We start from the raw sequence: 12115 nt of genomic DNA, 5'->3' as shown, positions 1-12115 counted from the left end.
CCACCTGATAACCACAACATTGAAGCATCAGAAAAATATATATCTGCCAGCAATGCCAAGGCCACGGGACCGCCCTCACGACGAATCTCATATCACTCACGAAGACACTTTCCACCAATGCGAGAACCCCTACTAAGCAAATAAGAAAAGCACTTATCCAAGCCCTTCATACGCTAGAGTACATAAGATCCAATTTGCTAGCGAGCAGGGAGCTCTACCCCACCTTTGTCACCACAACCGTAAACGCCTGAAGTTAGGGCAAAGCGGCTGCAGAAGGTAAGGGGCTCTGGAAGGCCAACGCGGAACCACACCTCGATTTCCCTGCTCAACGCTAGAATCAATGAAAAACATGATTGCAGGGTGGTATCCCTTTGTGAGAGACCTCATCTCCTTGCTACCACAGGTCGCGTTTTCTCCAGGATAGGTAGAGGATTGAAAGTGCCGAGATCCTTCCAGAAGTACGCACTTCCAAGCTTCACCATAAATCGTCCCCAATTCTCTTGCTGGTGTGAAATAGTAGGTGCAGAGCGTCATGGCCTTTTGGGCAGCTTCACTGACTATGCCGCGTTTATTCTTGTTGACAGATTATTGTAACTCTCTAAGACGATGCCACTGCTTGGTCAGAAATTTGATTCCCAGGCCACCATAAAAACAATGGACACTGTCATTATACAGGGTAGAAGTGTTTAAAGAAGCAAAGTTGGCATTTATACGACACATACGACAGCTAAACGATAAACTAAAGCCTAAAGGTTTATCACAATACCCAGACCCCAGACCCATTCCCCCTTAATTCCTAAGGGCAATATCCTCAATTAAAAGCGTCATCTCATCATCGTTCCGAAAATCCTAAAGTATGGGCCTTATCCAATTAACGTACAATTACAGCGCGTCAATTTCGGGATGCTCCGCCAGGTCGCGAATGGCTTTGGCCTTGTCCATTTTGGTGATGTGCTTGTTCAGGTCCTCGGCTAGCTGATTATCCATGGTTGGTGGCTGTGGGTATTTGATGTTGTCCAGGGAGTCTTTTATGAGCTTCTTCCACTCGTTGATATTCTTGGGCTTATTATTGTTGACAATGTAGGATAGCGCCCCCAGCGAGTAAAATATTTATTGCTTGAATGGATGGTTTAGCACTTTTCTTATGATAAGCTTAAAGTACAGCAGGAGCTTGATGTGGTCCTTTACGGCCACGGCCAGTGGGTTAGGGTGGTCAGCCTAGTGTGCAAGTGTTAATATTGGTTATTAAATTAAGGGAAACTAAAAAACGCACAGGGTTGCATGTGGTCTTCTTGATTCTTTTATTTTTCCCCCAAAGTTAAAGTAGTATTTGCACTCCGTTTTGCTAGTTGAAAAGCTGGTAATATTAAATCCCATCTCCAGCCCCGTAGTAACCTGCTTCGCACTACCAGTCCACTAGTTATGCGCGGTATTTAGCTCGGCAAAGAAGATCGCGGTCTTGCGGTATATATTGTTTTAAACCTTTAGCTCGCCCTTTTGCATGTCCTGTAAGTCGCGTACCTCGCGCTGGATTAGCTAGTACTTCTCCGCGTGCTTCTGGTCATGGTTCTGTAGCCGGGTTGTGACGCCCGCCCACACCCTAAGCTACCTTTAGATCTCTGCCTGTCTCTGCTTCTTGTGGTACTCGCGTAGTCTTTTGTCGCCCTCGGCTGCTTCGCGCTACTTCCCACGCTCCCCGACAGCTTGCACGCGTCTGCCCCATACTTCGTCGCTCATTACGTTGGCCTTGACGCCGGCTCGGTGGATCTCGTCGTTCTGGGCCTCGGTCCTAGCCTGTACCTGTTCGGAGGCGGCTTGTCCGGTAAGGAATGGTGCAACGCCGTTCATGGTGTTTCTGAGGTGAAGCTGTTTAGGATATCGGTGATAGATGCTATCTCCTACCACGCCTCGGCTGGGTATGGTAGGTAGGTACACGTCATTACATGTGCCAGCGCCGACCCAAACCCCGTGCGCAAGCTTGGGCCTTCCGCATGCAAAGGGCGAACAAAGGACTGGTCTGGTCTGGTCTGTCAGCCATCTCCTCTGCTGATGATGATCGGCGCATCTGGCGCAGGCCTTGGTTCGAGTTGATGTTAAGCTTTGGTTTAGTTTACAGGCTGGGCTACGGTAGCCTTGCCTTGCCTCGAGTTCTATCATGCATGTATGCCTGGTTTAGCCCTACCTAGATATCTACTGCGCTGCATTCTAAGCATACAATGCGTAGTCTAGCCTCCTTTCCGTACCCTAATAGGCCCAATCCGTCATCTGCAAACCTAGCGGGGTTTCTCAAACAGGAAGACACGTTGTATGGAGTAAGCATCGAACACAAAAGAAGTACTACGACCGGAATCGGCATGCTATAAACACCAACAGCGGCTAGCCCTTAAGCACACGAACGAACGTATAGCAGCTGATAATAGCTTGAAATATTGCTATATCGGCGACATAGTGAACTAGACGCAGGAGGCTTTGCAAGGATGTAGTCTGTCTATCTTTGTGTGCATGATAACTCCCGGGCCTCAATACCCTACTACCGTAATTGATGCGCATCTAATTCTCAAACTCCATCCCCGCCTCCTGCCTGACAGCCCCATAGATCCCCGCAACATCACCCCGCTCCCCCATATGCTCCTTAGCCTTAGCCATACACCCATCCGCAAGCTCCACCCCTTTCATTCTGGCCCCAACGCGCCCCGCCATATCCATCGCATGCCTCGCATCCTTCCGCGCTAAATCCACCGCAAAAAGCGGCTCAGGACGCTTATGATAATCCCCGCTCCGCATCCTAGCAGAATACGCCACATACGGACCGGGAAAGACCGCCTCAAAGAACTGGTGCAGCGCGTCTGTGCCCAGACCGCTCTTCTCAGCGACCACCAAGCCCTCGGCGATGGACTCGACCATGCCTAGCACGAATGTGTTGCCCAGGACTTTGAGCTGCGATGCCTTCGCCACAGGATGTCCGCTGAAGTCGATGAAGGACTTGGCGATCACGCCGGTTGTGTAGGGTTTCACCTGCGCCACGGCGTCGGCGGGACCAGCGAGGACGCAGATGACCTGCCCTGCCTCCGCCATGGCCGGTGCGCCGAAGACGGGGCTTGCGACGAAGCGGCCGCCGGCGCCAGTGATCTTATCCGAGATGGAGACCGTTGTGTTGGGGTGAACGGTCGAGAGGTCGACGAAGAGCTTGTTGGTCAGGTTCCCGGCGCTGGCCGTGATGGCAGTGTCGATAATTTCGGTGATGGCGGCGTCGTCGCCGACGCAGGTGAAGATTATGTCAGAGGCTGAGACGGCTTCATGAACTGAGGATGCGACCTTCGTGTTTGGGTTCTGGGATGCGAAGGATTTGGTCCGGGAAAGGGTGCGGTTGTATATGAGGACGGGGGAGCTCAAGGGGGCTTTTGCGGCGAGGTTCTTGGCCATTCCCTAGATGGGGTTAGAAGAGAGTCAGACGTTGATGGGAAACTAAAGCGAGAGTATAGGGTACGTACGCGGCCCATGTTCCCGAGGCCTATCCAGGCGATTTGTGGAGCCATTGTATGGTGGTTTGTTGCCGGTGTAGCCCTAACCTGGGTAGCAAGACCGTAGAAAAGGGTTGTAGTAAGCCGGCAAAGGAAGTGTTGCTGGATACAGGTATAGAACAAAAGAGGCCGCGATGGTACTTTAAATATCATGATCTCATCGTCCATCTGGTTTATAATCAATGTCCATGCTACACTCCGCTGCTGTTGAAATTGGTGAACAGGGCCATGGTCCTGGGCGGCGGGCCGGGTAGGTGATCGCCCAAAGCGGTTTAGACTCCGCTGGGATATGGGGAATGTACCTTGTGACAGAAAATGCCTCCCGGATTCTGCAGATCTGCTTAGAAATCAAGCTTGAAGGGGAGTTGGGCTTCTGGAATGACCGGCGCCTTTCTCCCGGCCTTTAGGGGTCAGATGGGAAGAGGCATGGCCTACCTGCGGGCAAATACCACGATATAAAAACACACTGCGCCCATCAGTGACTGTACAGTGGTAAAACCACCTGTGACATACTTTTTAAAGAACCGAAAACCATGCAGATCACGCACGTTGTCCTTCTCCAATTCAAGCCGGAAGTCTCTTCCGAGGATAAAATCAAGGTACCCCTGCCCCGGGCTAGTCCCCTCTACGACGAAGCATGCAACATCTGACCTGCCGTTAGGTCGCCAGCCAAATCCGAGCTCTTCGCGAGACCTGTCTTCACCCCGACACAGGAAAGCCATATATCGTCTCTATGAAAGCCGGATGTGACACTTCTATCGAAGGACTACAGGTATGTACTATGATCTAGATTTCAGGGGTCTCCTTTATGGAACAATGCTCACGAGACACTTGCAGAACAAAATCAGTCATGCCTTTGTCTCTGTATTTGAGAGCCAGCAGGACCGGGACTACTTCGTGACTAAGGACCCGGTACACCTCAGGCTAGTTAAAGATGTCAAGGGATATCTGGAACAGGTGCAGGTAGTGGACTTTCTGGACAGGGTGTACGTTTAGACTGGATATTATATGGTGAAAGCTGATGCGTCGTCTCCCATGATTATCCTATCTACTTTTTTTTTTTTTTCACATACCTCCTATCCTCCACCCTTAAGATAACTCAATCTCATAAGGGTAACAAACTACAGCGGAGCGGACCTTCGGGTGGGGCCGGGGGCTCAATCTGCTGGACTTTTTAGGCTTAGTCTCCGCTAGATCCTAACCCTACTATGTTTACCCAATGCCCCATTTGGAGGTATGCTTACCAGAGCTTTAACAGTCAAACATTTGTACAAATTACTCCAAGAGTAGTCTACCTACAAGACCCAAACAAAACCCGTCACGCTATCTAGAAGGCTTTTTACAGAAGGGGTGTGAGATAGTTCTCCAGCTGCAGGTATCAATTGGCGCGAGAATTGAAGTGAAATTTCCAGCGCTCACGTCGCCGGTGAATCAGAGCGCACTATAGGCCTTCAAATGGCGAAGGACTTTGGGACATTGGTAGTTGCGCGGTTAATTCTGTCCCGCTATACATGATGGATTTTAGGCTCCAATCCAGTTCATAGTACAAGAAAAAGCAACTCCGTTACTGAGGCGCCACCCGTCCAGAGCCGCCATTCTTAACAAAAACACATAAATCTCCTCACCACCGATGAGAAAGAGCGGAGCGAGCATTGACAAAAAACATACAACAGCTGGGATTCGCATGTGGTCACCCACCATACTACTAACCAGCCGGCGTGTGGCTTAAGTACGGCTGAGCGGACGGGAAGCCCTGTTCTCCACACCCTGTGGTCGTATGTACTTGCTATTTCTGCTTTTTTGGCCTATATACTACACCTCGGAGTAAGATGAAAGGTCTCTTTATTATTCTAGCGTTAGAATTCCCGCGCACAGCGCCCCCCGTAACCTTGGCAGCCCTAACGCCAGGATAGAGCAGGTCCCTAGCAACAACGATATCCTACTCCGAGAATGTGGAAAGCTTGGTTAACGTTCTAAACGATACAAAACACCTGATACGGAGTACCCTGTTTGGTTCCTCCAATTCATCTACTACGTCAGGGGCCACGGGCGCTTGAACCCGATCGAACCCACATATGGAGTACCAGGCCTTCATACCTAAGCGATATGTCTATAACCACATTTCCAGCAGCGACGCTTGTTTGGTAATAAACTACGAAAACATACCATGTCATTACGCGTCATAGTCGTAGATGACGCTCTGAAAAAGTTTGTTCTGAGTCTCCCGGACCAGCCCTCCGGCCACGATATATCCATATAAGCATCCACACGCAACAGGCCACGGCCTCTCTCTCCTCTCTCTTCCACTGCCCTCATCACCTACATACTGCTCAGCTCTTAACACCCTGTACTCCAGCATGTCAACATCAATCTCCACCTCTCCCACACCCCCCCGCCCCTCCTCCCCCCGCCTCCGCCGAGCCCATCTCAAAATCCCCTCCAACCCCAAAACACAAGGCCTTATGACCGTCGAAACCTACCTCCACAAGACAGACGGATACAGAAGCACAACCATGCCAAATCCCTGGCCTTACCATCTCACAACAACCCCAGCAAATCCCGCTCTTGCTGCCAAGGTCAACGAGTGTACATCCGCCATTAAGGACATCCTCAGTGCGCACGGACTACCGATCGAGGATGACGTGCTGAGTATTGATTTAGTCCTGGTTACAAAGACCGGATACCCCGGTGGACATACACCCCGGCTAACGCTGCAGCTGCTGTGGACGGACGTGGCGTACGCGCCTAGTAGAAATGAACTCGATAATGCGCGTGACGCGATCGCAGCTCTCCTAGTCGAGAAGCGCATTTCATGCACATCCATTAACACAGACACTTCCAGCCAAAGTGCCAGGGAAGGCCAGACTGATATAGACGTCAACCTCGCCTTCCTAGATCTGTGTTTCCGGCCCTCCACATTCTCAATTCCATCGACGCACCCCGCAGCCGCGGCATTCGAGACAGCCAGGAAGGAAATCCTAAAGCTCATCAACAAGCGGCTGGGGGATAGCTGGTGCAACATCTCTCTTTTCCTGCTTGGTCTAATCAAGGAGAAAAGTGATCCGACCGTTGTCGTCCATGTACTGCCGCATACTGTCGCGGACTGGAGTGCGCTTGGCGCGGAGATTAAGGAGCAGCTTCCGCCGAAGGAAAGGGAGAGGATTAATGCTGAGTTTCTCCCGGAGAGCTTTGCAATGTCGCTGGATGGGAGATAGATAGTGGAACTTTGGAGGATCAGGGTTGTTTAGATGGGGGATCGGGTATTGAAGCCGGTTTTTGTGCTCGGTCAAGGATGATTGCTCTTTGTACGGATTGTTACGCAATACCATAGGTGTAGGGGGCTATTAGCTATCGAATTCCAGATCAAGCTCCCCCAACATCCATAGGATAGTTTTGTTAGCTGTTCCGGGGACTAGGCCGGCGTAGGTACCTAAGATTAATGAACTCCGATTGATATTTTCTAACACGACTTATCCAAGGCATCAAATCTATCCCATAACAACATGGTCCCACAGAAACTAATACCCATCAGCAACCGCCTGCCCTGCGTCCGCATCCTCCTCATACCCAGGACCAACATCAAACAGATGCACTGCGCCCTGCAGAACCCGAAGCTGGACCTCCACGCCCATTGCCTTCATATCTTCCGCTGTCCGTTTCACTTGCGCCACGGGGATAAGATCATCCCGCGTCCCGTGGATCAAGAAAGTTGGCGTGTTGTAGTTCCCGAGTCGAATCTGCGCGGCAGGGCTAATGGCTTCGATCTCACTCGTGCTTGGTTGAGGCAGAGTGTTCTCTGGCGTGGTGTTGTTCTTTAAACCTCGTGCGCCATAGACCAGGAACGGAAGGGTCTGACCAGTCCAGTTCATGTGCAGTGCGATTCGGCTCCGCGGGTCGGTGGGCGACATCCACCCGCCCAGCACCGGTTGCCCCTTGTTTGACGGTGGGTTGTATGCTGTAATTGGGTTGCCGTCACTATAGAGGCATTCTCAAATTGGATGATGTGGATTGACAGTTGCGGCCGATCATTGTAGATCCAGTCTTCGAGTCGTGTTGGGCTCGCTGCGTGGCGGACAAACGGGCTGAGTTCGTCGGGCAATGGAAGCAAGACCGGTTGGTCGCCGAGGACCGGTAGATGACAAGCAATCTCATGGGCTTCAATTCGCATAGGGCGCTCCGTGATGCTGAAATCATACCCAGGTCTGGCAGAATCATAGTGCGCTGGGATGTGATACTCCAGCTTCCCATTCTAAAGCAACCATAATGAGATTCACTGATCAGATGACATATCCAGCAGATAGGCGTACCTTCATACGTAGCCTGGCACCAACCTGTTTCCCCCCGTCCAGGGCCAATAGTGTATCCAGAGCCCCTTGAAGCTTGCTGCAGTCCAGGACGTGGTCAAACTTGAGCGAGACCTCCAACACTGTGCTTTTGATGAAGGATCCCATGTCCCAGATACGCAGCGGAATAATCTGTTCTGTGGGCATTACCTCAGGCTGAGGTTGCGAGGGAGTCCTGAAGGGCTAGCGCATCTTGCGTATATTGTGCAGAGACACGGATACTGAAAGAATCTTTCCGAGAATGAGAGGGCGCAACTTGAACCCCTGTAGGTATTCAGAGTACTAGGGCATGGCAGGTAAGAGGACCTTGCACAAAGCCGGCCACCTTCCTTTATACATTGGCCGGATATTGAGTTTCCCGGCCTGTCGGAGTTTATAAGGCTGGCCCTCCCCCGCCCCCAGTGCTCTTTCCTCCGACCCTTGAGTGACGCAAATCCCTTACCACCAACTACCCGCCATGCATCCTGACTCCCAGCTCGAAAGTGCCATCAAGAACGGCTTCAAGCCAGAGAGCTTATACAGCCTTCAGCCCATTCAAGTCAAGGAGCCCGTCTGGACCATTCTCCAGCAGTACAGCGGCATACCAGCGGCCAAGATCCTACAGCATGTGCAGGACTTAGTGAGTGAGCATCCTTATCTACTTATGAAATTTATTAACCCCAGCCCCACAGAGAGACCGCGCCTTCAAAGTCTTCCCTTACGCATGCATTGGGCAGGCCAGTTTCCTGGAGCTGAGTATCGCCTCCTCCGCCTGCTACCCCGAGATGCTGGAGCGGGTCAAGCAGGGCGAGAAGCTACTGGACCTGGGCTGTGCATTTGGGCAGGAACTCCGTCAGCTGGTCAGCGTCCCTTCCTTATATTCTCACCTACCTGTCAGAGATCTCACACAATCTGACCACTAGATCTACGACGGCGCCCCGGCCTCCAACCTCTACGGCTCCGACCTCCGCCCCGAATTCCTCGAGCTAGGCCACGACCTATTCGCCGACCACAACAGCAAAATGCACTTGATCGCAGCAGACATTCTCGACGGCGACTCGGAGCTTACCGCACACCTCGCCGGCCAAGTCGACATTACCTACATCTCGCTATTCCTGCACGTCTTCGACTTCGAGCAGCAAGTCACGGTCGCAAAGCGCGTACTTGACCTCCTTGTTCCCAGACCAGGGCCTCTAATTGTCTGTCGGGTTATTGCGTGCCGCGACCAGGGGGTCTTCAGTTATGAGAGTGCCCGGTTGCCGTATTACTACCATGACCGGGCGAGCTGGGAGAGGCTGTGGGAAAGGGTTCAGGAGGAGACTGGGATCACGCTAGATGTTAATACCAGGGAGCAAGAGGACGACATGGCGAAGAAGCATCCGCTTCCGGGGATTTATATGTTGGGGTCTTCGATTCGAAGGGTTTGAGCGATGGGGTCGATTCTTAGGACTAGGATCTCTCAAGCACAGTTGCTTACCAGCCCTTCTTAGGGTTCCTCGTTACATCCGATGATTTGTGTTTTAAAAAGAGACTATAGTGTGCTTCTTCAACAAAGCCATGGTATAATAGCGGAACTAGACCTCCATGCTACAGCGAATCTTAATCCCCGAAGGTACCACCTACCATGCTAGATAATACAGCCTTCATCATACCAGTACGCTCCCCTGTGACCATTGACCATTATCATCTATTCATTCCATTGGCTCTAGTTTCTTAATATGGTACTGTGCTGCAAAACAACTCCCGAGGTCAGCCCTACCCACTTGATATATATAATGAATCCCACTACCAGGCTACTAATGCTACGCTATGCACACCCATAGACTTCGTTGATCATGGTTACTATTATTCACATACCATCATACCATTGCCTAGGTATCGCCATCCCCATCGAAGAGTGATGTCGTTGAAACCTTGTTCTGACTCACCCCAGTCCAGATGTCCCAGCTGCCATGATCCTACATAGGTATATAGAATGTCTGTAATGTAACTAATCCCAAATCTTCCACAATCCGCCCACTGCTATTAATTCCAAAGTGACCGCCATGTTCACTACAACCCCACCACGCGGGGCTTCACAAGCCCCGCGCTGGAGAAAATGCCTGTTCGACTTGGCAGGGTTCTGGTCTCATCCGGCTGGTGTTCACGCGTCCATTTATGGAAGGAAAACGCGAAAAGGAAGACAAAGGTCCAAGGCTGGGCACTCATCGAACTCAGCCCAGAAACCTTCAATCACAAGAACGAAAACTACTTCGTCACCATGCCCCGCCTCCATGACCCCGACATGTCGTTCAACCTTGTCAATAACGCTCCCGGCGTTGTTCTGTGTAGCGCCGGCGACACCCTCCCTGGCCAATTCGGCCCGTTAGCTGGCGGGAAATGGTACTTCAAGATGGGACGGTCAACGAATATAACCTCGGGGATACGCAATAGGGCTCTTGTGTATGTGAACTGGGCTGCTGAGGAGCATATTGACGACTTCGGGCGGGTCTGCGGGCTTGTCCACGGTTCTGCTGTTTCGCTGTGTAGTCGTGGGTTCTGCTCGTCTATGGAGGATACCCGGCAGTGGGTCAAGGAAAAGATCCCCGGTGTCTCTGTTAGTCTGCCGGTGCCACCTGGGTGGGCTTAGGACTTGAGGTGATATTGCGGATGATGGTTTAGCAGGCTGGAAGCTCCTCAGTTGACCTAGTTCCTCACTATAGTAGTCAATACCGTTTCCTGTTCGACGCATTGGAAAATATTAGCATCTCTGGGCGGACGATGGCTTTTTATACGTCCATTGCATACTCACGCTCAGTATGAATTATTCCGGCATGCCCGATGCAGCTAATAATAGTCCGTAGTCTGGGCATTGACCGATCGGCTACCAAGCTCAGCAATGGAGGCCTGTTAAAATGATTGCGTACGTGTATACAGTGAGGTGGAGCTCTTGAGCTGCCTCATGTGATCTACTATGGGAAGCCCTGGCTGCAAAATCAGTAACCAAGATAGCGTGCCCCTACATAGTACGAAACAGTCCTTGTCTAGTGATATGCTACTATCAGCAAGCTGGAGAGTTCTTCCTTTATCAACATCACTAAGAAATCCCCCGTCCTAACCAATGCAATGAACTGGAAGCATCTGCTACCATAAGGTCAACAGTCACCGCGTTTGCTGTACGACGTACCGCGGGGTATCGAATCGCCTGCAAACGCCGAGTAACCTCCTTTAAACACGAATATTCATCCTTTATCTTATTCTCTCCTTTGAGCCCGCGATCTCCTTGAGCTTATCACAGATCTAAAATTCAATCTGCCAATACCTATGACTGCCGCCTTCGGCCACTTTCCTCGGCACACGCAACGCAAGACGAGCATGGCCGCCCCAATCGGTCTGGTCATCCTCATTCTCGCAGGCCTCCTCCTACCCGGCTTTATCCACGGGATCATAATGCTTCTACTACTATCATCGGGTTCGGACCGCTCGGTCCATTTGCGAGTATGTACCGTAGCACACCCGACCTTTACATCTTATCCCCTTGTGTCCTATCATGGTGATTATTTGGTCCGCATTAGCTAATTCTATATGCTCTACCTTATAGACACCTTCGCATCATTCTGGCAGTCCTTTGCCGGCCCGATCGCCCGCGGCTCCCTCTTCGCGTTCTTCCAGAGTCTCGCTATGAATGGACATGCGTGGTGGGCGATCTTGATGGGGTGGGCGCCGGTTCGGGGCCTCGCATATATCATCGGCCTTGTGATATAGTGAGAATCGGGTCGTGGCAATCATTGAGGGGAGAGCTTCAGGAATATCGGAATTTGGGGGACAGCGACAGGATCTTGGGGAATGCGGCCAGTTCTCGGTATAAGTGGCTGGAGATTTGCGCACAGCATCACTGTTCAGTTGCTTGAGCTGCATCTGGTTCTGAGTATGAGTTTCTAGTAACGAGACAATATCAGTTTGGTGCAGCCTTGTGCTGCTTCACTGGTAATCAAATCCTGTCGATAGGTGTTATGGTAAATATGCGCCATTTCAATGTTAGCGCTTGGTGCAATACAAAACGTCCAGTTCCTTAGGTGGAACTCAGATCCTTAAATACCCATTTCATTCTCATGCTGGAGATGGATTACTCCGTCATGCCTGATGCTGCTCACAGATACTCCGTAGTCCGGGCGTTGACCGACGATGTACATATGATCAGGTTCATTGAAGGTTATATTTACCGCGGGATAACAACAATTGAGGCGCCACGCAGGATCGAATTATTCTTAAAACACTTGCTGAATTATAGAG

At 51.2% G+C, this 12115-nt stretch overlaps 6 protein-coding genes across 6 annotated transcripts; 4 read left to right on the top strand and 2 right to left on the bottom strand.

Annotated features, from left to right (window-relative positions):
- Positions 1-2550: 2550 nt before the first annotated feature.
- Positions 2551-3536, bottom strand: BDW74DRAFT_169532 (NAD(P)-dependent oxidoreductase; the record flags this gene model as incomplete). The annotated part of the gene is made up of 2 exons (XM_073727004.1): positions 2551-3426; positions 3492-3536. The coding sequence occupies 2 exons, from the start codon at positions 3534-3536 to the stop codon at positions 2551-2553; spliced, it is 921 nt and encodes a 306-aa protein (XP_073581026.1).
- Positions 3537-4045: 509 nt separating this feature from the next.
- On the top strand, positions 4046-4543 carry BDW74DRAFT_158334 (Dabb family protein). The gene is made up of 3 exons (XM_073725296.1): positions 4046-4120; positions 4183-4293; positions 4359-4543. Exons 1-3 carry the CDS (start codon positions 4055-4057, stop codon positions 4515-4517), a joined length of 336 nt encoding a protein of 111 aa, XP_073581025.1. The 5' UTR covers positions 4046-4054; the 3' UTR covers positions 4518-4543.
- A 1335-nt stretch (positions 4544-5878) lies between these two features.
- Positions 5879-6736, top strand: BDW74DRAFT_180798 (uncharacterized protein; the record flags this gene model as incomplete). The annotated part of the gene is made up of 1 exon (XM_073729827.1): positions 5879-6736. One exon carries the CDS (start codon positions 5879-5881, stop codon positions 6734-6736), a length of 858 nt encoding a protein of 285 aa, XP_073581024.1.
- A 303-nt stretch (positions 6737-7039) lies between these two features.
- On the bottom strand, positions 7040-8011 carry BDW74DRAFT_180797 (dienelactone hydrolase family protein; the record flags this gene model as incomplete). The annotated part of the gene is made up of 3 exons (XM_073729826.1): positions 7040-7496; positions 7601-7770; positions 7829-8011. The coding sequence occupies 3 exons, from the start codon at positions 8009-8011 to the stop codon at positions 7040-7042; spliced, it is 810 nt and encodes a 269-aa protein (XP_073581023.1).
- Positions 8012-8316: 305 nt separating this feature from the next.
- Positions 8317-9446, top strand: BDW74DRAFT_62756 (class I SAM-dependent methyltransferase). The gene is made up of 3 exons (XM_073733319.1): positions 8317-8483; positions 8536-8703; positions 8767-9446. Exons 1-3 carry the CDS (start codon positions 8322-8324, stop codon positions 9268-9270), a joined length of 834 nt encoding a protein of 277 aa, XP_073581022.1. The 5' UTR covers positions 8317-8321; the 3' UTR covers positions 9271-9446.
- A 657-nt stretch (positions 9447-10103) lies between these two features.
- BDW74DRAFT_180795 (uncharacterized protein) lies at positions 10104-10472 on the top strand (the record flags this gene model as incomplete). The annotated part of the gene is made up of 1 exon (XM_073729825.1): positions 10104-10472. One exon carries the CDS (start codon positions 10104-10106, stop codon positions 10470-10472), a length of 369 nt encoding a protein of 122 aa, XP_073581021.1.
- Positions 10473-12115: the final 1643 nt, after the last annotated feature.

The sequence above is a fragment of the Aspergillus multicolor genome, assembly GCF_047715735.1.
Source record: "Aspergillus multicolor strain CBS 133.54 unplaced genomic scaffold BDW74scaffold_24, whole genome shotgun sequence".
Taxonomy (NCBI): domain Eukaryota; kingdom Fungi; phylum Ascomycota; class Eurotiomycetes; order Eurotiales; family Aspergillaceae; genus Aspergillus; species Aspergillus multicolor.
Note: the sequence above shows the minus strand (reverse complement) of the source record. Positions and strands in the feature narration are given on the sequence as shown.

What these genes read in the sequence shown, in the direction of transcription:
- BDW74DRAFT_62756 (XM_073733319.1), top strand. Translation starts at nt 8,322, where the DNA reads ATGCATCCTGACTCCCAGCTCGAAAGTGCCATCAAGAACGGCTTCAAG. An exon ending in TACAGCATGTGCAGGACTTA is followed by an intron (nt 8,484 to 8,535) that starts GTGAGTGAGCAT and finishes CCAGCCCCACAG; the next exon opens with AGAGACCGCGCCTTCAAAGT. An exon ending in GGCAGGAACTCCGTCAGCTG is followed by an intron (nt 8,704 to 8,766) that starts GTCAGCGTCCCT and finishes TCTGACCACTAG; the next exon opens with ATCTACGACGGCGCCCCGGC.
- BDW74DRAFT_158334 (XM_073725296.1), top strand. Translation starts at nt 4,055, where the DNA reads ATGCAGATCACGCACGTTGTCCTTCTCCAATTCAAGCCGGAAGTCTCT. An exon ending in CTTCCGAGGATAAAATCAAG is followed by an intron (nt 4,121 to 4,182) that starts GTACCCCTGCCC and finishes ACCTGCCGTTAG; the next exon opens with GTCGCCAGCCAAATCCGAGC. An exon ending in CTTCTATCGAAGGACTACAG is followed by an intron (nt 4,294 to 4,358) that starts GTATGTACTATG and finishes AGACACTTGCAG; the next exon opens with AACAAAATCAGTCATGCCTT.